The sequence below is a fragment of the Gymnogyps californianus genome, chromosome 11, assembly GCF_018139145.2.
Source record: "Gymnogyps californianus isolate 813 chromosome 11, ASM1813914v2, whole genome shotgun sequence".
NCBI classification, from domain to species: domain Eukaryota; kingdom Metazoa; phylum Chordata; class Aves; order Accipitriformes; family Cathartidae; genus Gymnogyps; species Gymnogyps californianus.
Genome location: NC_059481.1, coordinates 7,205,607 through 7,233,527, shown reverse-complemented (window position 1 = coordinate 7,233,527; position 27,921 = coordinate 7,205,607). Strand labels below are relative to the sequence as shown.

Genomic DNA, 27,921 nt, shown 5'->3' with positions numbered 1-27,921 from the left:
TTTGAATTAGTTCAAAAGATAGTAACAGTTCCTGTGAAATGGAAAACTATTCTTATAAATGACATGTTCTGGCTTAAGGAAAGTCCTCCTTTTCTCCAGCTAAAACAGTCTATTTAAGGAAGGGGGATAGTTCAGAATTACTTGCTTTCACAATATGCCTTTCTCTTCCAGCTGAGAGGGAACACCACCCCAGCGATCTAAAGGTGCAACCCCTCCCATCCCCCCAAATGCTCTGTGAATACTGGCAGTATTTTTAATGTTAAGAATATGATTTTTCTGTCCATATTTGTCAGCTTCCTCAAATGTCCTGGAGTATCTGCTCTCCTGATATGGGGGAGGAGCTGGCGTGGGGGCTGTTGCGTGCTGAGAAGAGCTGCAAATAGGATTGAAAATTAATGTCAGTTCCCCTCCATCCTGAGAAGAGAATAAAAGTTAGGAAATGGCTGTCTAGCCAGTGCAAACTGCAGTTCCCCTTGGGAGAGGGGAGTCAGTGTTCCAAGAAACATCTCTCTGATAGTGCACTAGTCCCAGTTTCTCCGCTGATGCACTATTCCCAGGAACCGATTCCATTCTTTATCAAGTGGTTTTTTTCCAGTTAAATTTTCCATCTGAAATACAAGATTATGTAATCAATACATGCCGTGTTCCAAATGAAATTTCGTAATTTTTGTCTGATTTCATAGCTGCTTGTCCTGCCTATTAAGAGGAATTTTGGGATTGGAAGTTGAAATATACATAAAGTGTCTCTTTAGATTTTTAGTTTTGAAGAACTCTATTTGTCTTTGAGGGTGTATAAAGTCAGAGATGATTCATTTGAAATAAACTAATGCTACCATAAAGGTTTTCTTACTTGTTGTGTTTATCTGCAATCAGTAAATGCCTCTCTATCTTGGGAAGATGTGTAAACAATAGTAAGAAGCCAGTGGTTGAGTTGCTGAGATCATTGCTCCTTCAGAATGACCAGTGGTGTTGCTTTTTTTTTTTCTTCCAGCATTATGAGGATACCTTTTAAGTCAGTTGGATTATTAATAATGCTAGGACTATCTTTTTGGCTGTAAACTTAAATTATGTCCTGTGCTTCAAAGTGTACTAGCATCTTAGTTTAAAATGCAAACAGGCAGGAGATGCCTTTTAAACTTGAATGTGATATTTCTGCAGCATGTGTTTTGCTAGCCTGAACTTCTGAGTACATTGGCTATCACCCTTTAAAAAAAGATCAAACAGGCCTTAAGTAGTTACTGATAATAAAAATACTTGAAACAAAAGCAAGCAGTCAGAGAAATGTTGTATGGGCTCTTTCCCTTCTCTACGATTGAATTAAAATTGAGAATTTTTATGATGTTCTTTGTATTTGTCCTTGGTTTTACTCCCTTCTGTGTGAACGAAGAATGCTGAAAGTCCCCTAGAGTGAAGTATTAGAAATAGATTTGTTAGTGGTATAGTGCTAAGTATAGAGTAAGCAGACAGTGGTCTTCGGTGCAGCAGAAGGGCTGCACAGGACAGGGTGAAGTAAATTATGTGGTGAGCTGCAAATACAGATACCTGTTCCATGAGCCTTGTGATCAGGTTGGTGTGCTACGTGCTGTGGTGTATGATGAGAGAAGCACATGAATCAAATCGTGAGTTGAAATAATTTGAATCTTACTACAATCCTGATGAGGTTGTTGGCAACTAAATACTGTTTTTAATCTTGTGAGGTAGGTAGACTGAGTGATCTAATTTTTCTTTTCTATTTCTAGAAAAATCTTTGAATAAAGTCAATGACTGGCCTTGCTTTGCTATGAGTAAATTGCTTGGAATTTTTATAGTTGGCAGTAATCATTTCTCTTTTCTCTTATAGAAAGTACCATTTTTCAAATGGAACTGGACGCTTAGTATGAAACTAGATTTTGCTTGCTCTACCTTTTAAGTTCCGGAACAGCACCTTTTAATTTACTCAGTTTCAGTCTTTCTGTATTTAAAAATTAGTTTTATAGAAAATAACTTTAAACATTTTGGAACACTTGTTAGAGAAATAAAAAACCCCCTCAAAGATATTTATACTTGATAAAATACTATAGACAGTGTTACAAAATTTTAGTAAATAATTTTTCCTCTATCAGAAAAGCAGATTTTTCCATGTTTTAATGTTCCATTATTTTTTATTTGTACCTTAGTCCATATTTCCTGGATATACTTACAGTGTAGAGGTTAGTATGTAGCTGACAAAAACATAATACCTAAAATCTGCCTTTACTGTCCTAGCCCTTCAAGCAATGTAATTATGTTGCTTCCAAGCGATAAGCCAAGGCAATTTACAGATTACTGGAATGCTTGAAAACACTGACCTTTCAGGTCACTCTGAGCACTCCTATTATGCAGAGATTGCCGTGGCACTGTTGTAATGTGCTGGCCTGTCACATGCTGACTAACTTGCAGAAAGCTTTGATGCAGCTGTTTTAAAAATGCTTTTGCTGACTGATAGGCACTTAGGCTACTGACTGTGAACAAAGCTGGCTCTCATTCCATGCTTTTAGCCCCCATTTTCTATAACAACACTTCTCCCCTGCTGACTACACACACAGTTCTTATCTGGGCCCCATTGACTTGCCTCCATTTAAATTGTATTCGTGTTAATTTTCACTTCAAAAATAGTCGTGTGTGAGAGAGATTTGGTTTGTGTGGTTTATTCAGAGCTGCTGCAAACAAGCAGCCTTGAAAAGTTGATGTGGTGGCTTTAAAGAGTGGGTGGATTAGGGGGGAGAAAGAGTGTGTGTGACTGGGCAAAGCAGGGGAGGGAAGGGATTAAAAAACAATGGTCCCTTATTGATGATGACCAATACAGTGGAACATAGTTTCCTGAAATGCAGTATACATCGTATAGAAGTTTGAGATTTAATGTCTTTTCTTGAATTGTTACCAAGAATAGGAAGAAGCTAATAAGTAAATGTTTCTTTTGAGTATGTGATGCTTAATGGACATCATACATGGTAACTATAATGCCAGTACCTTCTTCAGTATTAGAAGCAGGACTAGAACATGAATAAAAATTAAACTGACTTGATTTTTTGCTTAATCTCTTTACTTTTATTTAATTTCTTGATAGTTGTTAGATCAGGTAGTGCCTGACTTGCAAGGATCATAGGAAGAGGAAAAATAGGTCCAAAAGTATAAAATCTTTAATTACAGTAGCCTGACTAGAATGTTACAAGGATAAACTGGTTTTTGCTTTCCAAAGACGCTTACAGAGAATCCATATTCTCACTGAAAATAAGGTGCTGGATGTTTGTGGGAAGTAGATGTCTAATCCAAGTAAGCCTGTACAATAAGAAGCATAATAGTCCATTACCTATAAAGGCCAAAGTTTACCAATTCACAATTTAACCTTTGACTCTGGGGAATGTATTTATATTTAATATGATCTATTGGTTACTTGTACCTCAGATTCTAAGCCTGTTTCAGTTCAGTGTGTTTGGATCAAAAAATAAGCATCACTCTTCTATTCTGCTGAGAGATGGAAAACAAAGTAGTAACATTTGATTGATACTGTATATGTGTGTCATGTATGAAGTTTTATATAATTCTAAGACTGAGCTTCTGTTGTGCAGCATGGCATCGTCTCCTTGTTTGGGAGGAGTGTGACTACAGGTATTCACCTGTGTTTACTGCATTTCCAGTAACTGCAAAATATGCACAACCTCTGCCTAAAATCTCTTGAAGCAGCAGTGCATATTCAGGGATAAGCAGCTGGTGTATTTAAAATTGCTTTTGCTGTTTGGGTAAATAGTATACAGTGACAGTGCACCAGAATATAAATTTGATAGCAATGCAGTGAAGAGAACAGAATGACTAATGAATTTACAGGAGAAAACTAACTGAACAGTGTAATTCCATAGTATTTTCCTACTCTCCTGGGTAAAGAAAGTCTGCACTCTTTGTAGTGATTGGTAGGGCAAGAAAATTTGTTCTTTGTATATATTCAGATTATCTTTTTGTAGTTGCATCTTAACTTCCATAGAGGAAAAATTTTTTCTGTGGCTTGGTTCAGCATTTGTTAACCTGGATCAACTTAAATGGCACAGTGAGGCAAAAAAAGATGCATTACTACACCTGTTGATAACATTACAGTATCTTTTAGAGGATTGAATTTCAAAAGGAATGACTTCTGAAGGTGAACCTACGAAAATTAGTGGAAAAGATGCAACTAAATCAATACATTGATACAAGAAGTACAAATTTAGATATTGTCACTGCACTTAATTTTCACTTATAAATTATTAGAACTTGCATGACTATGAAGGTACGAATATTAAATCAGTCAAGCTTTGAAAGCATTCTTTTTTACAGTAAGTTTTCTTTTGCTGTTCAATTCTGGGTTTACTGAAAAAAGACTGTACTACAGCTGTCTTTGCTGGAAGTACTGTTTCATTTCTCATCCCTTCTTTCTGACCAACTTTTTCACTCTGTTTTTTATCCTTGTCTACTTAGTCTTCAGGGTTTTTTCCAAAGAATACTCTGGATTAAATGGTTTCTCTGCAAACCATGGCCTTCTGATAGCGTTTTCCATTGAACTGACTCATCAAACAGATTTGTCTGGTGTACTGAAGCTAGACTCTTGAGGTTTCTTACTCATTTAGGAAAGATGTACCTTTAAAAAAAAAAGGCTATCTGATTTTGCAGGTTTGTAGGTGATTAAGTTGCTTCCTTCTCCCCCCACCATCTGGTTCTTGTTGATGTGTAACTTGATATTTTTGGGGGGCAACAGTTGAATGAACTGTAGCTGTGACCTAGGATAAACAGGTCATTGGCCAAAATTATACAGGCATTTCAGCTGTTAACCAAGAGCTTATCCAGTTTCTTCTCCAGCTGGTTGGATAAACAGCTAGAATGTCATTCATGCTTTTTCATTTCAAAAAATGTGCTGAGTAAACGAAAAAGACATCTGCCCATTAAACACAGATGGGAAATACTTGCTAAGAGGTGGGTTTGACGGGTAGCATGTCTGAGTAGTTATGTATAGACTTTTATTTTTAGTCTTTGTTTTCAGAGTTCATCTTCTGAAATGCTGTATGTGCTTGTCATCATCTTCACCTTAGCTTGGCTAGCAATCAAGGATTATTCTTTATGAAATAATGATTACCTAGGGAGAAAGAGCAGCTTCTCACAAGTCTGTCTCCTAAGCATGTAGTGTCTCTGCTTGTGTTACTTACTGCATAGTTGATTCTTATTTCAGAGTTGAGTTGAAGCCATGACATCCACTATTACTTTATGGACATGTCTCTAGTGATTAGTTTGGGATTTTACACTTCATGTGTCTTATCTGTGCAAAATCAGAACAACATACTTCAACAGAATTCGTTCTTTTTGTTTGTGTGTTTATAAAAGGTATCAAACTGACTGCTATAGAAAATAATTTGTGATGTGTCTCTGTATTAGGTACTTAAGTTGATAGCTTCATAGGCTGAGAATGAAGGTAACTCTTGAGGCCTGTACAGATAGGGAGACCGCCAGAAGTTTAACTGTAGTGACAATTCTCCTAAAATGCCATGACATTCTCTTGCTATTCAACCTGCCAACAGAAAGCTTTCAGTGTTACTTACAGTACTGATATGTCTAGATTTTCCTTGTCAGACATTCTTGATGAGTGTCAAACTGCTGCCTGTATTTACTGGGTTTTATTTCTAACTTTCTTCAACACCTCGGTAACTTCTGGGTTTTTTTCTGGTGAGTGCTTGTAGGATGTGCAAACTTTCTTCTTCTTCTTCTCAAGTTTGAAAACAAGTCTACGGAGGTAACTGAAGCTCATTTAATTATGAGCATTACCTTTGATCATATTAGGTGCTTTTTCTTGGACTGTGTTGTGGTTTAACCCCAGTCGGCAACTAAGCACCACACAGCCGCTTGCTCACTCGCCCTGGTTGGGATGGGGGACAGAATCAGAAGAGTAAAAGTGAGAAAACTCGTGGGTTGAGATAAAGACAGTTTAATAGGTAAAGCAAAAGCTGTGCACATAAGCAAAGCAAAACAAGGAATTCATTCACTACATCCCATTGGCAGGCAGGTGTTCAGCCATCTCCAGGAAAGCAGGGCTCCATCATGTGTAATGGTTACTTGGGAAGACAAACGCCATCCCTCCAAACGTCCCCCCCATTCCTTCTTCTTCCCCCAGCGTTACATGCTGAGCGTGACGTCCTATGGTATGGAATATCCCTTTGGTCAGTTGGGGTCAGCTGTCCCAGCTGTGTCCCCTCCCAACTTCTTGTGCACCCCCAGCCTCCTCGCTGGTGGGGTGGTGAGAGAAGCAGAAAAGGCCTTGACTCTGTGTAAGCGCTGCTCAGCAGTCCTGAAAACATCCCTGTGTTATCAGCACTGTTTCCAGCACAAATCCAAAACATAGCCCCATACTAGCTACTATGAAGAAAATTAACTCTGTCCCATCCAAAACCAGCACAGATGGATATAAATGTCTTATGCCAAATTTTCTTTTAACTAGTGCTGGATTAGACTAATTTTTTGGGGGGGAGGGGGGGAAGAGCCCCTTAAATGTGTTACAGAACAAATGCAAAGCGAGACCACTAAAAAGCAAAAATGCCTTGTGATTCAGTCAGCTGTACTATTCTATCAGACTTGTTTAGGCTGACTTCCAAGTGCAAACTTCAGATACTACAATTGTGTGTGTTTCGATGCTTATCACTTGCTTACATGAGAAGCTCAGATTTCATCTTGGAAAAAGTGTGTACGCAGCTCTAGTAGCAGTAGAAAAAAATAATCTTGAAAATGTGGTTGTATTGTATCCTAAAAATAAAGAAAAAGTAACTAACTCTAAAATACTGCTTTTGAAAATTATTTCAAATTAATACTAATGTTTGTGTTTAATTATACTGATGCAACAATGTGTACTGTGTAGGTACCTGGGACTGTAGATCATTTGAAATAATGATATTAAGCTATCCTGTACCTAATGCTTTGCAACAGCCTTCCCTCCAGTTTGGAGGAAGAAGTTAAACCCTGCAGAAACTTTGCACTTGCATGAAGTGTTGCAGTGCCATTGGTCTCAATATTTAAGTATATTAAGTATATGCATCAATAATCTGCACTATTGATATGATAATGCATGTGTTGTCTTTGATCTTTTGAGAGTAAATATGGCTTGGGAGCACTGACACCTAAGTTGACAGTGCACTGTCAAGGAGAAATGGCACCAGTATGATGATATGTACGTGCTCATGGAACCTTAATGTGTTCAATTTATGATGTGTTTATCAGGATCAGGCAGCTAAAATACGTCCTTAGTTTGCTGTGTAGTTGCAAGATGTAAAGCAGAAGTGGAATGGGAAAAGAGCTTTTAAGTACATTTTTTCTGTATTGCCTTGTAACAACTTAAAGTTCTTTACAAAACAGGTCATGCAGCAATCCTAAAACTATGTTGCTGATTTATCCAAGGCCCAGAAAAGACCATGTGTTGTCACAAGGATGACCTTCTGGGTCCTTGACTTGCAGATACCAGTAACACACCTGATGTTTGGGCTGCTGGTGGTGAGGAACATCCAAGGGCAAGAGTGGTACGAAAACCAGAAATGCTGTGAAGTTCTGCTCTTGAAAGAACTTAAGTTTAGCTGTGAAATTAAATGACATTGTTTTGATGTGCACCTTCACTGTCAAGGGGCTGGCTCAAGTAGGGCAAAAGTGTGGAAGCACTTCTGCTGTTCATTACTTTTTTTTTTCATGGAACAGTTGGAGCTAATATGCAGCAACATGAACAAATATATGTAGAGGGGAAAAAAATGCAGCTAAGTGGGATTTCTGTTATCTTTTTTCCTGTCTTCTTTTTGAACTTTGTCACTCTTCAAGTGAATTTGTTCTCTTTTGTCGAGTAAAGCCTTAACTTGCCTTAGAATGTGAAGCTTAAAGAAGTAAGGTAACAGATGGGGAAGGACTTAAACTTCTACACTAGTTATTTCCCCTGATCTGTAACCTTTTGTTATTTTCTTAGAATATATTACATTCAGAATGTAGAAGTTCAATGGAGCTGCTTTCTGTACCACAAGGAGCAAGGAGTGCTGAGTAATAAAGGGGTGAGGTAAAGGTTGTGTAAACTTGAGTGAATTTTCAGTTTGTAAACTGGAGTGTCAGGTTATAGTTTTGACTCTTGCAGTTGTTAAGTTAAAGTACAATCGGAACAACTTTCAAAAAGGGAGAAGTCTGCCCTTGTTTAAGGGCTTTGGGTTTGCAAAGTCTCCATTTTTTAAATATGGTTCCAGGTAGTTAGAAGATGCGGTTCTGGTAGAAGCACAGTGCATATTTTAAAATAGCCCTGATCATTTCTGCCCACATACTTTTCTTGCCTGTTTGGGAACGTGCATTCCAGAGTGGTGATGAATGGACATGATGCAGTTTTGGTCAAGAATATAATCCTGTATCCTTGATATACTTGAAATTGTGGGAAGAGAAGTTAGTGTCATGTGGTTAAAGCTGCTGGTGAGGCAGTTTGGTCCACTTAAATGAGTTTATTTTTAATTGTTGATGTAATTACAAAAGTAGCTTTGTGACCATTCTTAAGGTTAACCTTTGGCTTTCTGGGTGTGGCTTTTTTTTTCCTTTGATGGAACTGTGCTTTTAGTTACACTTTGGCTTTTTTAATCACCTGAAATGCTCAATTGGAGAAGTAGAAGGTGAAGTTTAAACTGCAGAAGAAAGGCCTTGAAACTATTTGATCTGAAAGATTGTCGTTTTTGGTAATTCCTTACTTACAAAGCTTTCTAAATTTGCATACAAAGTTTTATGTAAAAATCGGTGTCAGTTCACCTACAATGGTCAGAATAATTGAAAGTCTACCAAATGGCCTTTCATGAGAAGAGGGCATTTTATTGGTTTTGAACTGCACTGTTTTGCTTTGTATGCACAAAGGCAACATGCTGCTAGGAAATTCTGATCTGGTCAACAATTAATGCTCTTGAGCATGTTGGTTAATTCCCTTGTCCCTTCCCCTGCTTTGGTGTGCAAACAGGAAAGAAAAAAATCCTAGCTGTGTGTCTGTAGAGTGGGATGGGAAAAAGCATGATGGTTATGTAGATCTGAATACCTACAGAGTTTAATTTGAAGCCTGGGTAAAGCCTCTTGTCCAGTAATTACTCTCTAATTTTGTTCTAGTGACTGTAGCCAATGTCTCTTCTACCCTGGCTTCGGAAGGGAAGGAGACTGGGTGTTGTCTCCTGACTCAGTGAGTGAGAAATGGTTAGGGTAATTCTTCAGCGTGGGATTCATGGGAATTCATAGTTATTTGGAGCAGGGGTAGGGATGCAGTCTACAAAAGAGAGAATCCAAACCCAAAAAAACCAGAACATGCTGTTTCAAAAAAGGCTTGCTTTTCTTAGCTTAAGTTTAATATATGGTGATTTGCATCCAGCTTTTCTTAAGAGGTCTGCAAATTGGAAAAGGTTGTGAATCACTGGTATAGTGAAAGGCAATGGTGGGATTGCTGCTAGTAGGAAATCAAAGAGGAGGATTGTAATCAGGGCAGCTGTTGGTGCTGGGCGGGTATCTCAGGCCTGCTTTTATTGCCTCTTGTCCAGTCTTGGCTCCCCAATGGAGTTGGTTTCACTGCTGCTTTTTAAGAAGATGAGGAGTTACGATGGGAGTAAAAAGATGTTTCTGGCTTGTTTTGGGTGGCAGGGGCATCCCTGTTGCTGCTGTGTGTCCTTTTAGGGGAAGGGAAAGAAACGTGTGGAAATGTCTTGCTGGTTCTTCCTTGCTTGCTGATTCTTCTGGAGCTGCTGTTACTTTCACTTGTGCTTGTTAGTGGCCATGGCTCCTGAAGAGAAGGAAGCAGATCACTTAGAGAAAGGGAAAGGATAATAAATTGGAAGGTAGAAAAATATGCATGTGTGTTCCATAAAATCTGTTTGTAAGTCTTACTTTGATAACAATGAATCTTCTTTTGCCTTCTGAAAAGAAACATCCATATCTTTCAAATATCTAATAGTATAACCAGGATTAAGCTTAAAAAAAAAAAAATCCCACTCTAACTGACTGTGAATAAGCAATTGTTTGTTACCCGCTAAAGCAGCTAGGGTTATAAAAGTGATTGCACGTATGTTATATGGGTGAAGTTTCTACATTTGTAGTCAATGAATAACCCACCAGAAAAGACTTCTATTTTTATGTTGTTAGCTTCTCTTGCCTGCTCCTTTTCCACCTCAAGAAAGCAATCATCAATGCCAGACTGATTCCTTAATTCAGTTCAGAGTAGCTTTGCAAATAAAGGAGATACTCTGCCCTGAGGATGAGAGTAGCCTTAAGTTTAGGCTTTTGCTGCTCTTTAACCCTTTGTATTGTCAAGCAGCAGCCTGAAGGTGCTGTTTGAACAATTTTACTCATTCTGACAGCAGAATTTGCTTAAAGTCCTCTGGCTGCTATGTCTTGCCTCTGCAACACTGTTGGACACCTGCTCAGTTGATTCACACAATTACTGAAATAACCCATCCTTTTTCTTAGACCCCGTTCACCCCTTTCCACCACACTTTTGAAACTGAACTTTCACAATCACTTCAATTTTTCTTAGTAGTAGTGGATAATTTTAATCAGTTTATATTACACAGACACTAAGGAAAAGGGTGCAAAGGACTGACGAAAATGAAGTGGTTAAATGAGGTTTAGGAATATGCTCCTTGGGAAGTGGGAGTTCATCTGTAGGTCTGTGAGCTACTGAATGCAATGTAACGGCTTGGTATAAAAAAGGAAAGGACTATTCTCTTGCTCTATATTGTTCAGAATTTAAATACTGGTAGTGTTGACTAATATTTCTTAATATGTTTTTTCATTCTACATCTTCAATTTATAAGATTACCTGGTTTTGAGTTCCGTCAGTGGTGTATTATTCAGTTTTGTAATTGGATATAAGGACAATTGTAGCATGCTGTTTCTTCTTCATCTCTTAGTTAATAGTTAATGTGTTAGCTTTAGAAAGGAAGTTTTTCAGGAAGAAAATCCTGGAGCAGACTAATGTTGTGCATATAAATAGGGAGACTGGGAGACAGTTGTTGTGAAGTGTCAAAGCCTACTAGATTGTGCCTGCTTAAACAGATGCCTCTTTCCCTTCTTCAAGGTACGTGTTTTGGAAAACTAGGTAAATGAGTACTCCATTTCATGGTGAAGTAATACAAAACTAGGCATTGTGAATAGGATGGGGACAGTCCTTTTTGGTGAGGAAAAATGATGTGTTTTCCACTTCCCATGCTTGCCTGATAAGAGAGTTCAGGAATGCTTTCCTTGCTGATAGCTGAATAAGCCTTTTGGACACATTAACATTAATCACTACTGTAGCGTTTGTTACCTTGTCCTCCTGTCCAAATCTCATGTCTGCCTCTGACCTGCAGGGTATTGCAGTGCTGCTCTAATTCTCATTCCTTCTCTCTCATTGACGACTTGTACTTTTTTCCTCTTCCTCGCTGAACTTGAAAGCACTGCACTTTAAAAAAAAAAAAAAACAACACAAAAACCTGTTGTGTTCCCTGTTACGCACTTTTTTTAACCAAACTATTTGTTACTATTGACTCCTTACTCCAAAGTTACTAACAACTTTCTAACCAAAGCTACTCTTTTTCAAAGAGCTGTAATATTTAACGTTATTCACCATCTCTTCTTTAAACTCCTGCATTTCTGTATCCTTGGCTTCTAACTTACTTCCTTTGAATGTGTAAAGTTAATGTGAGCTTAGAGTTGTAATGTGTTCTGCAGATGCTCTAGCAGCCATGTGACTGCTAAAATTGAATCTTCTTAACTGACAGTTACCCAAATTGGGGGTGGGGAGAAATGCCATCTGTGTGTGTGTGGTTATTCAGGGTAGGGAAAGACACTTAACCCAAAATTTCTTAGTAAGAGTGGTTGATTGAGATTCAGAGGAAAAAAATTTGTACCTATAAAAAGAAAGAAAAAAAAATCTCACTACACAAAATGACATATTTCTTCACACTGAGATTCAGCGGGGAGAATATCAGGAAAAAACCCCCATGGAATTCTGCAACTACAAAAGTAGTTGTCAACTGCTTCTACCAGGCAAAAGGCAGTATGTGTGTGTTTGGAGTACCTGCATTTCAAATATTAATTTCAGGAGAATTTGGTAAATTAACCATAAAATGTACTGTTTTGTTGTGGCTGTGTGGGCTTTAAAAACAAAACAAACAAAAAACCCCAAACATTTTAAGGAGAAATTAACCTATATGTGCTGTTGTTTTCTTGTCAAGCTGAAAGATGGCAAGGCTATAATTCCGTATCTGTAACTTGAACTGTCATGCAAGGCTCTTAAATGTGTATTTGGTCTGATTGATATTTGAAAGCTTTGAGTAGTAACTTGGGAAAAACAACCCTGCTCTGTCTTAGTGGGATACTGTTGCCTATCCTGAGGCTCTTGTTTGACAGATCTTCAGAGTATAATGATCTAAAATTGACACGGTGCTGTGCTTGGTAACTAGGTTATGATTTTCTGGATTAGAAACAAGGTAAGAGGCATTTTGGCTTAAAGTGAGGCGCTTGAATGCTTTGATTGCTGCTCTGATGTCTAGCATCACGTTGGTAATTTTTTGGTGGCCATATCTTATACTTGTGTGTGTTTTGGCTTTGTATTTTTTAATTAAAAAACAATGGTCAGGTACATAAGCCTGATTTAGGTTTCTTATATAAAACTAGTACAGTATGATTTCGTTTTCTGTGGCACTGATACTATGCTCTTCTCCCCCAAGGGAAAAAACAAACTGGAAGAACTGCAATTAATGTTCTTAACTGAGTGATAAAACAGTAACACCGAGCTGTGTATAAGAGCAGGGATGGAGGCTGTGTCTGCAGGTGGATGATTGGATTTGTTTTCAGGAATGTGCTGGACATGTGACTTACATAGAATCACAGAGTAATTAAAGTTGGAAGGGACTCTAGACATCAGCTAGTCCAACCCTCTGCTCAAAGCAGTTCTCACTAAATCTGGTTTATAGCATAGTTGCAGAACAGCGAGGTCAGAAGGGAGCTCTGGAGATCATCTAGTCCAGCCCCACGCTTTAAGCAGGGTCAGCTACAGCAGGTTGCCCAGGATCTTGTCCAGTTGAGTCTTGAACACCTCCAAGGATGGAGATTCCACAGCCTGTCTGGGCAGCCTACACCACCACTTGACCACCCCTGTGGTTTTAAAACAAATGAACCAAGCAGGTAATATCTGATCGGAATTTCCCATTCCAAGTTGTGTCAGTTGCTGTGAAACCGTGGTCACAGCTGTGTACACTTAATGAGCTTCACTTGCATACTTCAATATAGCTTCTTTTACTTTGAAGTGAGGCTGTAGTTTGAGCTTTTGTGTTAACAGGGCTGGCTTACAAATCGTGCCACTGGCAGCTGCTGTCGGTGGAGTTGAGATGAACTGATGGGGAACTGATACAGGTAGAAACAACCACACACATAAGCATAACACTTGCACAAGCATACTATGAGGGAGAGGGGTATTTTTGAGCATGGAAACTGGTAGGAGGGCAGTGTGTGCTGCTTAAGCAGTTACTTCTGCTAAAAAGTGCTTTTCAAGTTGCATCCTGAGATTTAAAGAATTAAAATATCACATTGAGTTTCTTGAAGATCTTCGTTTTGAAATGATTTGAAAAAAAAATCAGATCTGAGCCAAAGTTGATCTTTAAATAAAGAGAAGATACTTTCAATTACATATTAAAAACTATACTCTAATTTTGGAATGATTATGCCCTAACAATACTGACCTAGGTAAGTATGGTAGAAAAATTACTTAAAACCAAAAGCAAAGTGCAAGCTATCTGTGCTTCCCTTTGGCAACATCACTTGTAGGGGAGAAACACGGCTTACCACTCTGCTTTTTAGCCTTTCTGTTCTTTTGTGATTTTGGTTCCGTTTAGCTAGCATACTGGCCTGGGGTAGTGATCTGTGAAATGCTGCTTGCCAGCGCTTTGGAGTTTGTGATCCTACATGATTTCACTGCCAGCTGGAAAGCAAAATGGAAAGAAGCAAAACAGACAAGGATCCCAAATTCTAAAGCACAGTTTTCCCACGCCTTAGAGATCATGAAGCTAGTAAGCTTTGCTTAGCTGCTGGCTGATACTGTTACCAGGGTGTTTGAGTGGTACTCTTCATCTGAAGTAACTTGACCTAGGATCATTTGAGATGTATCTGCATTTGGGTCTTACATTCTGGTTTGTTTTGCCACCTTATTCCTGAGTGTCAGCCTTCTGCCATTCAGGGATAATGGTATTCACTAGGCCTGTATCATAAACACTTTTATAAATACTCAGATTTAACTGGATCTATAATCCAGTATTTGATTATTTCACTAAAATGTGATATCCACCCCAAATTTCTGCATACTGTTCTTGTTCAGGGCTTTTTTTGGAAGGAGGGTCTACTATTTTTTTTATTGAGCAGCAGCAACAACAAAAACACTTTATGACCCCCGGAGATCAGAGAGCTGTCTGTGATGTGTGAGGCTTGGACTTGAAAGGCCGTTCTGGAAGAGTGAGTCATGCTAAAAAAGAAATTGGGTATTACATGGGATGAGTTAAATACTGAGCTATTTTTTTTGTTTTGGAAAGAATAGCGCCCAGAAGTCTGAGCAAAAATGCCTGAGCAAAAATTCATCAGGAAAATTAGCAGAAGGGATGTTTTTAGGTATATACAGTATCTGTGTGTTCAAAATATAGCAAATAATCTTCAGAATTTTAGAGCAGGAAGCAGTGGAAACTGTATTTAGTAAGGTAGTATCCCACAGAGCGGCATGTGGTTGTGGAAGCACAGGGAGAATTGAGCGCAATGGTGAAACAGCCTAGCTATTATTAAAAATATATATATGTAAATTAAGTTTAGTCCTAGTTTTTTTCTCAAGGTTGCTTTCATGATGTAAAGATGACTTCTGTTGTCCAGGCAGTAGGTATGTACTATTGTAGTGGAGACTTTGTACTTCTAGATTGATCTAAGTAAAATTAAGTTCATTTTATTAACATGCAGTGTTAAGAATTCTGTATGTCTTTTTTTTTTTTTTTTTAAAACTTGGATTGCACATAGTCATCTGAAGACCAGCTTTAATAATGGTGTCTTTCTTAATACAGGCTTTTCATGAGGTGGCCTGTTGAATACAAAGAAGTGTTTGGGAGGAGTGGAACTCTTGACTAGCGCTTGGGACCCATGCAATGTATGAAATAAGCAAAAAAGAAAAAAAAAATTGCGATGTGCACTGCTTTACTTTTAGGTGTTTAGTACATCTGCTTGAGAGAATAAGGTTAGTATTTCTGTTTCCAAAATAGATGGGCAATGTCACTTCCATGGATGTACATTCAGACAGAAGGTGAGATTAAAGACTGGCTTCTCAGCTTCAGTGATGAACGAGAACTTCTTTTTATATACATCTCACAAGAGAATGCTTTAGTGGGTGTTTTCTCCTCCACTTATCATTGCTGTGTAAAAGAAATAAATAGTATCAGGTGCATGCTGTTTGTCTCTGCAGCAGTCCCTGAGCTGCTCTGTCTGATCTATCTTGAGTCTTTTCTCAAAAAGACGTTCAGGGAAACAGTCTTTCCTCCTTGCAGAGTGATGATCAAGTAAAAAACAAGGATATAGGCTGCTTGCAAAGTCTAGTGCAGAGGTACCACAGTTCTGAGTGCAAACAGCCAGGTTCAGCAGTGTGCGGTTTGCTGCGTTTATCCTGCCTTGGAATACCCTCCTCTTTGGCTACACTTGCTCTAGTGGTTGGCTTCCAGTATTTGAAATAGCTCAAATATCTCTAAGGTGCTCTGTAGAGTGGATGTGGTGTATTGTGTATGTTGTATAAAGACTATGTAAGACAAAGCTCTCATTTCAATTGATAAAATCAGTCTGATGATAGGATTTTGTCCTTATTGCACAAATAAGTCCTAATTAACAACTGGTAAAAAATTGATTCCCTGCCCCCAGTCAGCTGAAGGCTTTTGTGATAAGACAATTGGAGGGAATCTGTTGGAATTTAAGGTGGCTGTAGTTTAACTAGGCAAGGACAAAGGTGAATGTCTGTAGGAAGTCTTCCTGGTCAGTGTTGGAAACAACACACTGCTCCAACTGAGTGCTGAAAGATGCTGTGTATAGGGAAATGACCTCTTCATTCCCTGCTCTGGGCTGGCTGAGGAAGATTCAGTTTTCTTTTCTGAACTTCCTCAGGAAGCTGTTTATTTTGGATATTGACTTTGATTTTTTTTTTAAGTGAATGATGAATACCACCCCCTAGATACCCAACAAACCTGCAGAAATTCTTGTAACAGTTGCAAATGCTAATTGTTACGATAAGCACTTTTAATTCTTGTTCCCACAAGTGCAATCAAAATGTATTGATTCTGCATTTAACCTTTAAAACTTTGAAGTTCAGTAGCATCCTGCTGCTGAAGTGGACTTCCCCAAGAATAACTGAGAATTAATTTTAGAAGCCAAGTAGAAATACAGCAAGATAGATAAGGTGTATGAATATCTGGTGTGTCCTTCTAAAGAGACTGACTAAATATAAACTTACTTCCATCTTCTGATACAGCCCCTTACCAGTTCTTCTTTCTTTTCTCTTTTTTCATGTCTTGAATAAGAAAACTGTTTCTCAAGGTTGTTATGATTTTATCAGGACAACTAGGAATATTTTTAGACATCAGCATTTTATTGGAGGTAAGGTGTACACCTACAACATGAGGCTGCAAGCTTGGAGCAAAGATAGTGTTCTTTATATGGTTGAGTTTGCGGTCTGGTCATTCAGTTTCTTGTAGTTTGCTTGCTGTGGTTGAAAGGGTTAGAGTAAGGACTTGGATCTGTCACAGGTAGCTTTCCTCTCTATTGTGTTTTGTGGAGAATAGAAACAATATGCCCCCTGAGGTAGCAGAACTAGTTGCTTCATTTTATTGTCTGCAGGACAGCTGTCAATGCTGATCCACAAAACCAGGTTTGTAAAGATACTAGAAGTACTTTACTGCTTCCCATGGTAGGTTACTCTTATGTTGGCCAGAGGAAAATGAAAATCTGCCTGTTCTAAGGTAGATACCTAAATATGATTTTTCTCTGAAAATGTAATAATCTCATTGTCCTTAGTGAGAAATATGTGGAAATGTACAACAGTAGATACTTAACACTTACTGTTTATTTATAGGAAATTACTGTTGAATTTTACTAACAAATAAAGTGATTGAAAACTCCTTTGACCTCGTGTCAAAACTTGATCATAATTGAGCAAACAATTGCTTAAAATCTAACTTGTCATTCTTGACACACTTAACTTCTTATGAAAAGCAGTTCAGTTAAAACAAGAAAGATCATTCCTCTAGTAAGTCCCCCCTAGACTTGCAAAGAAACATTGGGAACTGTTCTGGCTTTGATTTCAAGAATATGTAGGAGCTTTGGCCTTAGTCCAAGCTCTTCCTCTAGGTTTAGAAATCTAAAGAAGTGTTATCCTGCAAGAAACTTCACCTCAGGAACCTTGCATTATTTTATGTATAAAATACTAATTTCTGTGGCGGCTGTTTGAATCTTTCCAAACGTGAACTTAAACTGTCTTCTCAAGCCCGTGGGTGGCTCCAGTGCTGCTGCTGCTAACAGCTTTTCAAACTGCAGTAGAGGTAAACTGAGCAATGCTGTTTGCAAACGTGACAGCATTGCTCAAACTGGTAGCCAGCAAAGCTTTTTTTTCCCTTCACAATGCTTGAAGGAAAAATCTGGATGCATAAGTACAGAATTAATCCTGTGGGGAAATTCAATCTTATGTACGTGCGCATGTGCCTAGATGCATGTGTGAAGGTAAAAGAGTTGTATGAGAGGGCATGTTTTTAAAACAGAAAAATGAAAACCCCAGCCTTTGGGAAGCAGGAAAGAAATGTGGTGAGAAGGGGAACAAAAAAATGTTTGTTTGAAGGACCATTGTAGCTCACAAAGGGAGCTTTCTGGAGAGGTGTTTACTTTGGTATGTTTATATCAGGGCAATTTCAAAGATGAAGAAGTTGAACAAGATTTGATACTTCCAAGATTCTGAGCAAATGATAAGTTGCATTACTTCCATATTGATGAATTGCAACTTCATGTATGACTTTCCTTTTTATTATTATTTAAAGGATAAACACACACATCCACTTGCCATATACAGAGCTGGGAATGCTACTAATTGTCTCTATAAGGGCGTTTAAGATGAGCTTAAGGAAACTATTCATTTTCATAAAGCATAAGCGTAAAATCTTTTTTTCAACACTGAAGTCATGGTACCATCATTCTCTTTCTAGTCTTTTTATTCTTAATACATGTAGAGAACCATAGGTAATATAGACATAGTATCTGGAGTTTGCAAAGTTCAAATGCTGTCAGTTGTCCACTTCCATTTCAAAGATACTTAATGGTCTCTAAGTTAATCTAACCCTAGACTGTAGCATCTTAGTATGCTCATATATTCCTAGTTTCTAGGGTGTTAGGCTGCATGTATTTCTCAATTCCTGCTGAGCCACCTTTATTTCCCCTAAATCAGTGGTGGGTAACATTATTTGGCGTACCAAGCTTGGCACCAGCAGTCAGCAGGACTGGCACCATCACTGCAGACCTACACTGTCTGCCCCCACCCCTTAATTACAAGCAGCGTTTGCCATTTCTAGAGACTTAGGAATTAAGTCCTTACAAGATTCCTGAAATTCAAATGTTGCATGAAAAAATATAGCACTTTGAGTGTGGTCTAAGAGCAGCATCACAACAGGGACATCAGCTGATGGTAGCACAAGCTAGTTCTTCTGCCTCAGTTGTCAGTGCTTAGTAGGGTGAGTACCTTCACAGGTCTTCATCAAACTTCTCAGTCTTTTGTGAGTGAATGCAGTTCTTTACAGATGAGAAACTAACTCACATAAGCAGTTTGTGTCAAAGCCAACAACTCGCCTCAGGCTGCCTTTGAACCGTTTTCGGTGTTCTTGATTGGACTGTTTGGGCATGCAGAAGGAATGAAAATAACATATTACTTGGTTTGCGCTCTAACTAATGGATATTTGATGTTTCCGAGCCTTGGGAATTTGAAATGAATGTATTACTAAAATCTAGGGGAGGTGATAGCAGTAGATGAGTAGAGGAGATAGTGTGAGCAAGAAAATGGAGAAGAACAAGCAAAGAAAGTGGAAAGACTGCGCTTCTATAGAAAGGAAAAAGGCATTGAAAATGGCAGGCTGAGTCAGTAGATTGAGTAGTGAGCACCCTGTCCAGTTTTAGAAAGGTTGGTGAGTTTGTGGGTGGTTTTTGGGGGGTTTGTCTTGGGTTTTTTTGTGTGGTAGTAAGTCTTCTCACAGTTCCCAGAAGCATGTTACACAGGTCATTTCCATTTTTCTTAGTCATTGCTTAGCTGTTTTTGTTATCTTATCCTGCTCCAACTCTGGGATTGCCAGTTCTCCCAGATCTGGTGGGAGCAGTGCTTAGCTAGTTAAACTGGGTTTTATCAGTCTTTGCTATATCCAAACCAGTTGGTGTGTTTGCACCATGCCCTGTGTACCAAGCTCCAACAGTGAGGCACAAGAACTCAGAGCCATTGAAATCTGGTACCTCGTTAGCCAAGAAGCTCAAACTGCGTTGTGCGAAAGTGCCTCTGACTGCCGATAGTGTTGTACCTGCGTGGCGTTGCCAGGACAAATGCAATAAATGAGCCAGTTAGGTTAACTTCTTTGTTGATAATTGCAGATAGAAATGAGGCAGACTATTTCAATTAAAATGTGAATTGTGACTTTGCAGTCCTTTATTGGATTCCTGTTGCACCTTTTTCTGAACAGGAGCTACTTAAAGCCTTTTCTTTTAGAAGTTTACTTGCAGAGATAATTCTTCACTTGTTGACAAGGTGTTTAGCCTGAGAAGCTCTTGCCAAAACTAAGACAGAATGAGAACATCAGAAATAGGGAAGAAAATCAGTATTCATTAACCGTTTAGCAAGCAAAATGTTCAGTTTTCTTTCAAAGGTGGCTTTGTGTGTTACTGTTTTAATATATATTTGGTCTACTTTTTAAAAAGCTGGAGACAAATAATCTAATTCTGGGGTAGAGTTGAATCAATTTGTAATGCAAAGGAGAAACATTTGGTACTGAATGGAGGGGGGAAAAAGCTGTTTGAATGAAATATATCCCAATTAAGTTGCACCAGCACTTTCAGGAGAAGTGAACCCTGAAAGAGAAATAAGCAGTAATGTAGCACATCCTAACTGTTGAAATTAGAGCAGAAAATGTGGAGGAAGAAACCCCACAGCTTTTTGGGGTCGTGAGAAGAACTCACTTTTCAAACCTAGTTGCAAATTCTGATGTTATGAAATTGGATGAAGTTTTCAGAGGTATCGATTGTGAGAGTAAACAGTCCTGCTGCTGTTCTCCATTATAATACAGGACTAGATTAAAAGTTAGGAGTATTTTTCGTTGTAGTGGCTGAATTACTGTAACTGAAACAAAGTAAGAGGAAAGTAGATTTTCAAAAAAACCCAACACTCCCATATTACAGAGATACTTGTGTTCTGATTCTGTTCTTTAGTTAGCGGATTGCTTGCTTATGAGAGGGGATGGTATGGAGCAAAACACTGGGCACTCCCTTTGGAAAGGTAGAAAACGTAGCAGCAGGATAGCAGGAGACTTCATGCGGTTCGCTATGTATTTCCTGCTGCCTTTCTGCCCGTTTCCAAGCCTTTGGCTCTGCTGTTTTTTCCTCCCTCATGCCATCTTCCCCTTTCCAAATGTTTGCTTGTCGTGGCACATTAAGTAGTGCAAGTGTCTGCTCTTTTAAGCAGAAATGCAGGTATGTAAATATTGTCATAATGTTACTATTTAATCTAGTTCCCTTAGAGGGGACCCTGTTTATTTCTGCAGTGCTACTGTTCACCGAAGAAATGAGCCTACACTGAACTGTGGAGTCTGTTAAATGTGACCTGTATGCATAATACAGTAGCACAAGTACTATAATCTATAGCTGGGTGTTCATGAATTAGTGGTGATCTGCATACAGTTAGAACAAGCAAAAGGAGAATGTTCACAAAAGTATGAAGTATATAAGTTAAAGACAACTGATCACAGTGGAAAACTGAAAATGGGCCTTGGACCAGCTTCATTTGCTGTACACTTAAGGAGCAACCAAGAGAGTCTACATCACAAATGCTTCTTGTAGTCCTTCCCTTTGATCTTCTTTATAACTTGAAGTTCTGAAATACATAATGATTAGAAATCTATTTTGCATATTCTTCCCCCTGCCCCCTTCCATAGGAGCATGGGAAGTTCAGATGTGACATGTAAAGTCCGGAAATGTGTAACAAATGAGCCAGCCCTACTTCTCTATAGCTATTCAATATGAATATTAATGTTACTTCTGAGTGTAAGTTTCTATTTGTGGTATTATACAGTCGTTTAGTACAGCTATTGACAGTGAAGTCTAATCTTTGTGGTTTTTTTCTCCTTAGAGCACAACAATGGAAGAAACAGCTATATGGGAACAACACACAGTGACTCTTCACAGGGTAAGTTCATACAATTGGTTGTGTGTGCCTAACGCAGGATACTGGTAGCTTTTGAAAACAATAGGAGAAAGCCAGATGTCGGGAAGTAAAAGAAAAGGAAACTGTCATATTCCTTTGTTTAAATTTAGAAGTGTTGTAAAAGCTCCATTTGATAGTAGCTCTATTTGTTTGTTGGGTTGCAGAGAGAAGCCTGCCTACAAAAAACCATGCCAGAAACAAAGCTTTAGATTACTTCTGTATGTAACTGAAAGTAGTTAGAAATCTAAGTGTTCATTAACGGTTGTGCTGTAACTATACTTAAATGTTTTAAAACTTTATTTGCAGGGATATAAAATAATGTAGTTAAGTATAAATAAATGTGTTTAAAACTGCCTTATTTGCTTGCCAGTTTCTTAAATTAGTGGCTGAAAATAGTGATTTTTGGGTGGTCAAAATGTGCACTTTACACAAAGGAATGTGTACTAGGAATCAGTGAATAGACAGCTTTTACATTTAGACTTTTACATTAGACATTTTACATAAGACTCTTATTTGAGTTACTCTTAAATTGATTTCTGATGTAGCTATTGTGAAGCTGTACAAGAGGGGCATAGGGAAAGTCAGAACAAGGTGGGATGCGATATTTGGCAGCAGCTTAGTATTAAAGCAACCGTGGAATCTTGCCCAAATAGCTATATTTATTCCAACAAAAGGGAGATGCACAAGAGTTTTCCCCAGGGAGCGAGTTACATCATTTGCATACAATTCTTCGGCATAGAATCAAGGCATTTTAGAATTGTAGCATTGATCAGATGAACGGACCTTTGTGACTAAAAAATGTGTACAAATAGATCAGCTGGTCAGATAAAATGTTGATTTTCTGTACAAACATATTATCTGTTGATTATAATCAGAGTTTAATGTTGTTGATTCAAAATAACCATTTTAGTACCTGCCCTCTTAAGAAGAGAGCAGTTATGCTCAGTTTGACCAGAAGGCTGTCTAACAAAGTACCCTGTCTCTAACTGCAACCATATGTTGAAAGAAAAGTATAAGTAAACACAAAAAGGTGTAGTGATACTTATCTAGGCTACTTTTCAAGCTTCCAACAATTTTTAGGTCAGCAAGCTCTTGAGCAAGAAGTATTATTTCTATATGTAATTGCCCTTTATGGTTTTTTTTCTTGAAGCTGTCCAGTTATCCCTGGAACCTGTGTAAATTTAAAATTTTTTACTCGTATTAAATCAGTACTGTCTTATATTCAAAAACAAACAAACAATGCTATAGCAATACAAGGCTGGCTAGTAGACTTGTTGATAGCTTAGTTTCTCTTGAAGGGGATATTTTTCTGGTTAACTGGAGCAGTAACTTCAGTAAAACCTGAAAATGACAAGTTCAGTCAGTGCACAAAGGAATAATGAAATGCTGCAATATGGTGTTACCTTGAATAAATTTTGAAATAATAGGTAGGAACTAGAAATCATGTCTTTGGTTGCACTTGCAGCATAGTCAGTAGTCCTTGTGTAGTATAGAAGTGAAAGAATGATTTGATTATAATTTTGATTGTGATACTTTATGTGCTAAACTTCTGCCAGCTGTACTGGTTTAACTGTTTTGTTAGCAGAGTAAGTATCTCTCATTTAGACGTTGAAGGCTGATGGCAAGTACTGTTAATAACTTTGATAGCATTAATTTAGCCAATTAAAAACATTCAATCAATGTTTTCCATCTGCCAGATAACAAAACCAAAACTCTTATGCTAATGTTAAGCAAATTGCTGCTTAAAATTTATCCTTAGCATTGGGAAGAGGATTTAAGAGAGCGACTGCATATTTGCTTGTGAGGTTTTTGATTTTGCTTTTCTTGTGACATTCTTGTAGTGTTAGATTGTCAAGTAAATGAGGTTACTTCAGTTTAGTCAGGAGGAGTGAAATGCACCCAGATCTCAGTTATCCTCAAAGGTATCTAGAAGTTAATAGAACTGGAATAGACTCGAAATGCCACTCTGAGTGGTTGTAGAATATTTTCTATGTGAGTTTATCTGCTCCACTTGACTAAGCTACAGAACTGCTAGAGACGATCTACTGTCAGCCACACAAAAAAACCACTTTGAAGAACTGAACTTGCTTTCTCTAGTGAGGCACGCTAAAAAGTCCCTCTGATTTTGGCTTAGCTGAGGGCAGTAAGCTGGCTGTGAATGATGGAATTAATGACATTTAACATGTGCTGAATTTCTGCAGGGTAGATGCGAGTCAGGCTTCACGTTACTGGCTTCCTATTTTACTGGTACATCTGCAAAGCTCTTGGGATTCACCAAACTTTTTTGTACGTTCTGTCAGTATTTGCCTTCAGAAATGAGGCTAGACAAGTCATTGCAAGAATCTGATCCAGAATAAATTTGTCTAAAACCTTAGTAAGTCGCCTTGGGAGAGGCAGAGAAGTCCGGACTTGGTGTCATTCTAGATCATCTCTTGTCTCTTCACAAGTATCTGCTTAATGCCAAGCAGATCTGTTGTCCCTCCAAGTGCCCCAAAGAAACTATGTAACCATGGTTTCTTTCTCCATTTTAATTGTTTTTTTATTAATGGTATTTAATCAAAACTAGTTAAGGAGTAAGGACCACTAACATCTATTACAATAAGCAGCCTTAAAAATAGAGGGGAAATGCAGGTAGTTTGTTAGGTGGCGTGTGTGTGTTAGCAAAGATACACAGGATATTCTTGACTATGTTTATTCCTGTTTTGAGACTCATTTTTATCAGTGCTAGAATTACCAACAGGACAATTTTACTTTGTTTTAAGCCTGTGCTGTTCTCTACTGTAACTCCATTGCTCCTGTGTATGGCAGAGTAGGATACCTTTAACTCTTTCTGGGCTCCATAAAGGTAGCCAAAACTGTAAAAACAAAAAGCAGTTTTGGTAGTCATCATCAAATTATAGGAAAGTAGATATCATTTGTATGCAACTTCTTTCTGAAGAAAAAACAAAAAAGCCAGCTTAGCAGGTACTATGTAAGGTATTCTATCTGTGTAGTGTACTGACTAGCATTTTTATCATGTCAGTGTCTGAGGTATTAAACATTTTAAAAATGTTTCTGCATTGTTATAGGGGGCAGTTACTGTTTTATAAACCAATTAATGGTAGTTCAGAAGTGTTATTACATACCTTGAAAAGATACATGTTTTGTTTTTTGAACATGTTTTGATCCTGTAATGGCCCTTTAAAAAGGGGGTAGTGTGGTATATAAACTTTGGAAGATGAACCTTATAAAAGAGAAGGGCGTGCTTTGCATAGGGAGTTCTTGTTGAAGAATGCAGCTTCGCTCACTTCTTTTGAAGGGTTTCTTTCTGACCTTTACTTTCCAGAGACGTCATTAGAAATTAGGGACAGAGTATACTTAATCCAAGTAGTTGCAGTATACATGTGTCAGTTCAGGCACTTTGATATGGTTCAAACATCAGATGATTTTTTTTTTTTTTTTTCATCTGTGTGCTTCAGATATCTTAGAGAATCTGGAACAGAGCATATAAGCAGTCTGACTGTGCTGTGATTTAACACAGTAGCTGGTGAATTCCAGCACTATTGTCAAAAGACTTACTATAAACTTTTTGGGGGGAGGAGAAGCTTGAACTTCTAACCAAGAGTTTTTGTTCCCTTTCTTTATTACCCTTCCAACTTCCTGGACTGCTACTTACCTCTTAAGAGATTGAGCCAGTCTCAAGTTCAGTTAAAGCTTATCAGGTAGCTACAGTTTATCTTTTATTGAGAGATCTTTTGTTTTTATATACTTAACTGTAAAGGATTTGATGGAGGAGCCATGCACTTTGTATATTATGTGGGTTTCTTCATACTTGGAGCTCAAGTTTTCTGTGTCTGTGTTAGATGTGTCTCCTTCCCCCAAAGAACAGAAACCAGGTATGTACATACCTTTCTGCTTCTCCCATGCTGCCTTACTGTGGAAGAGCAAAATAGTACAGTTCCTTTTTTTCCTTGTGTTGTCACTACAACATCGGACAGGTAAATTTGTGATGTGGCAGATTTTTTTTAAAATGCATTTTTAGTTAAGATAATGTTTGTATCTTGTATAATTTGTAGTGATCGACATCTTGCTATTTCCAGACATGTCTAGGAGCTAGGTTTGACTTTCAGTAGTTCAGTTTATTGTTTATCAGTTAAGATGATGGTAGGCAGCAGGATATAATGAAAAGTAGTAGGCTGAGGTTTACTGGAAAGTTTCTTATTTGAGCTCTTAAATTTTCAAAAAGATTTAGGGTTTGATTTGAACTTTCTAATTTGGAGTATTTCTTAAGACTTTGATTTATGTTATTAGCCTTTATCTGACTTGTGGTCTTTTTTGACTGCTGTATATGAGACTGTATTGTTTCAGGGCTTCTTGAAAAGAAGAACATTAAAGCATGAAACTAGTCATCTTAATATTGGTGATTTGGTTTGCAAATCTACTCTAAAAAAAAATAGAATGGCAAGCAGCAAGTTTACAGTGAGTTTCTGCATCGCTGCTGGCCTTAGCCTGATGATTGTATATCTTTTCGTGAGTGGAGAACTATGAGAATGTGGGTTTTTTGTTGTTGGGTTGTTTTATGGTGTAAGGAAAGGAGAACAAAATTTAAATGAAGTTTGACATAAATGCATTTATTATTATCTCTCTTCTCCCTTTCCTTCCCCGCTCAAATATAGTGCAAACTGAATTCTGTTTGTTAGAGTAATGGAAAACTGAAAGATGAAGCAGTGGCATGAGAAAGGGGAAATAATAGTGTTTTGAAAGATGGTTTTGTTACATATTTTCATAGGCTATTATATATTCTCTTTGTCAACTATTTAAAAAATAAAACTGAAAGAAAACCTCAGCTCTGGTCATAAGTAGTCATTATGATCCTTTAGACCATCCTCCTGCATGGCACAGGGTTTCACTTAGTAATTCTTGAATCCCAGCCATGATTTCTGGTTGATCTGGCTGGAATGTATCTTGAAAAGATGTCCAGTCTTCCTTTAATGAATTAAAATGGATGTAAAAGAAGCAGTAACGTGTACCCCTCCACACCTGTTAGACCAACTTATTTTCTTCATACCCGGCAACAGTATTTGCTGACTGAAATAGATTTCTGAACAGTGAATCTCCAAATCTTTGTTTTAATACTGTATGGTCCTATTCACTGCTTACAGGCTGAATCTGGACCATCTTTTTATGACCTCTATTTTGGGGAGAAATAGGAAACAGGTTTTTGGAGCAGTAATTACGGTCCGAAAAGCTGAACATCATGTGTCTTACAGCCAGATGCAGACTGCCATGTTGCTTCTGCTGTCACTGTAAGGTTTTGAAACTCATTGCTAAAGCTGGGTCATGTTTGTCAAAAAGTCTGAAAAAGAAAGGGATAAGTCTGCCAGCATGGAGTGTATGCTGTGTGAAAGGGAGAGGAGGAACTGACGGAAACATGAGCTTTTCCATCCAGTGACTATATTTTGCATAGTTGAAAATTTCAGAATAAATTATTGCACAAAATACAGCATTTAAAAGGTAATATCCTTCTGACAATGTTTTCTGGGCAATGATGGAAGAGCTAGATAGTTTGCAAATCAGTTATATTTAGAAAGTTTATTTCCCACCCTCACTGCTTCCAGGCAGAAATCTAAGCATCGTTGTTGTATCTTGAAATACCTAACAGGAATAACTTTTCAGAGGCATTGACCTTGCTGTAGTGGTAGGTCACCCTAGAGGGAAAAGATTGAAGCAAATTACTTTTGTTAAGATGCAGGTGATTTGCAAGTGCTGACAAGGTTTTGATGTATTTAATGGTACAAGTGATCTTGGTATTATTCCTAAGAACTGAGCCTGCAGTCATACTACTGTGTGCTGCGATCCTGTCAGTTCCTGAGCTAACTGAGGTCAAGCTGCGTAAATACCATAATGTGAAACCTCAAAGAAAGTGTTGCAGGAAGCGATACGGGTTTGAATCAATATCTCAACACAGTGGTATGGTATGTTGTGCTTACTGAAGACTGAGGTCTTACTGATGACCACCTGAGGCCCAGGCCATAAAAATGCAAATGGGAACTCTAATATTTTGCTCTTGGGAGAGATTGGGTAGTTAGTCTGAAACTCTCTGCCTTCTAAAAGTGGTTTTTAAATTTATTTTTAATCTCTCTCCTGTTCTTGGATTGCATAGCATTGCCTGGTTCATTGATCCTTCGTTCTTCCAAAAAGTTGCATTCATCCCATAGGACCTCTTTGTGTTTGACACAGGAATGTGAATTGTGACCATGTAAATATTGGAAAGTAAAAATATTTCTCTTGTTACATTATAGGCCCCTGGATTTGGATTTGGTATTGCGATATCTGGAGGAAGAGATAATCCTCACTTTCAGAGTGGTGAGACATCAATAGTTATTTCTGATGTGCTGAAAGGAGGCCCAGCAGAAGGACTGCTACAGTAAGTGCTAGACTATACCTAG

At 38.1% G+C, this 27,921-nt stretch overlaps 1 protein-coding gene across 2 annotated transcripts in view; it reads left to right on the top strand.

The window, feature by feature from the left end:
• The window catches only part of TJP1 (tight junction protein 1), a 165,062-nt gene that overhangs the window by 101,276 nt on the left and 35,865 nt on the right, over nucleotides 1-27,921 (top strand). For both annotated transcript variants that reach the window (XM_050903692.1, XM_050903691.1), the window contains exons 3-4: nucleotides 21,419-21,475; nucleotides 27,775-27,899. In XM_050903692.1, the coding sequence (XP_050759649.1) occupies nucleotides 21,419-21,475; nucleotides 27,775-27,899 (182 nt within the window). The remainder of the gene's footprint in view (nucleotides 1-21,418; nucleotides 21,476-27,774; nucleotides 27,900-27,921) is intronic.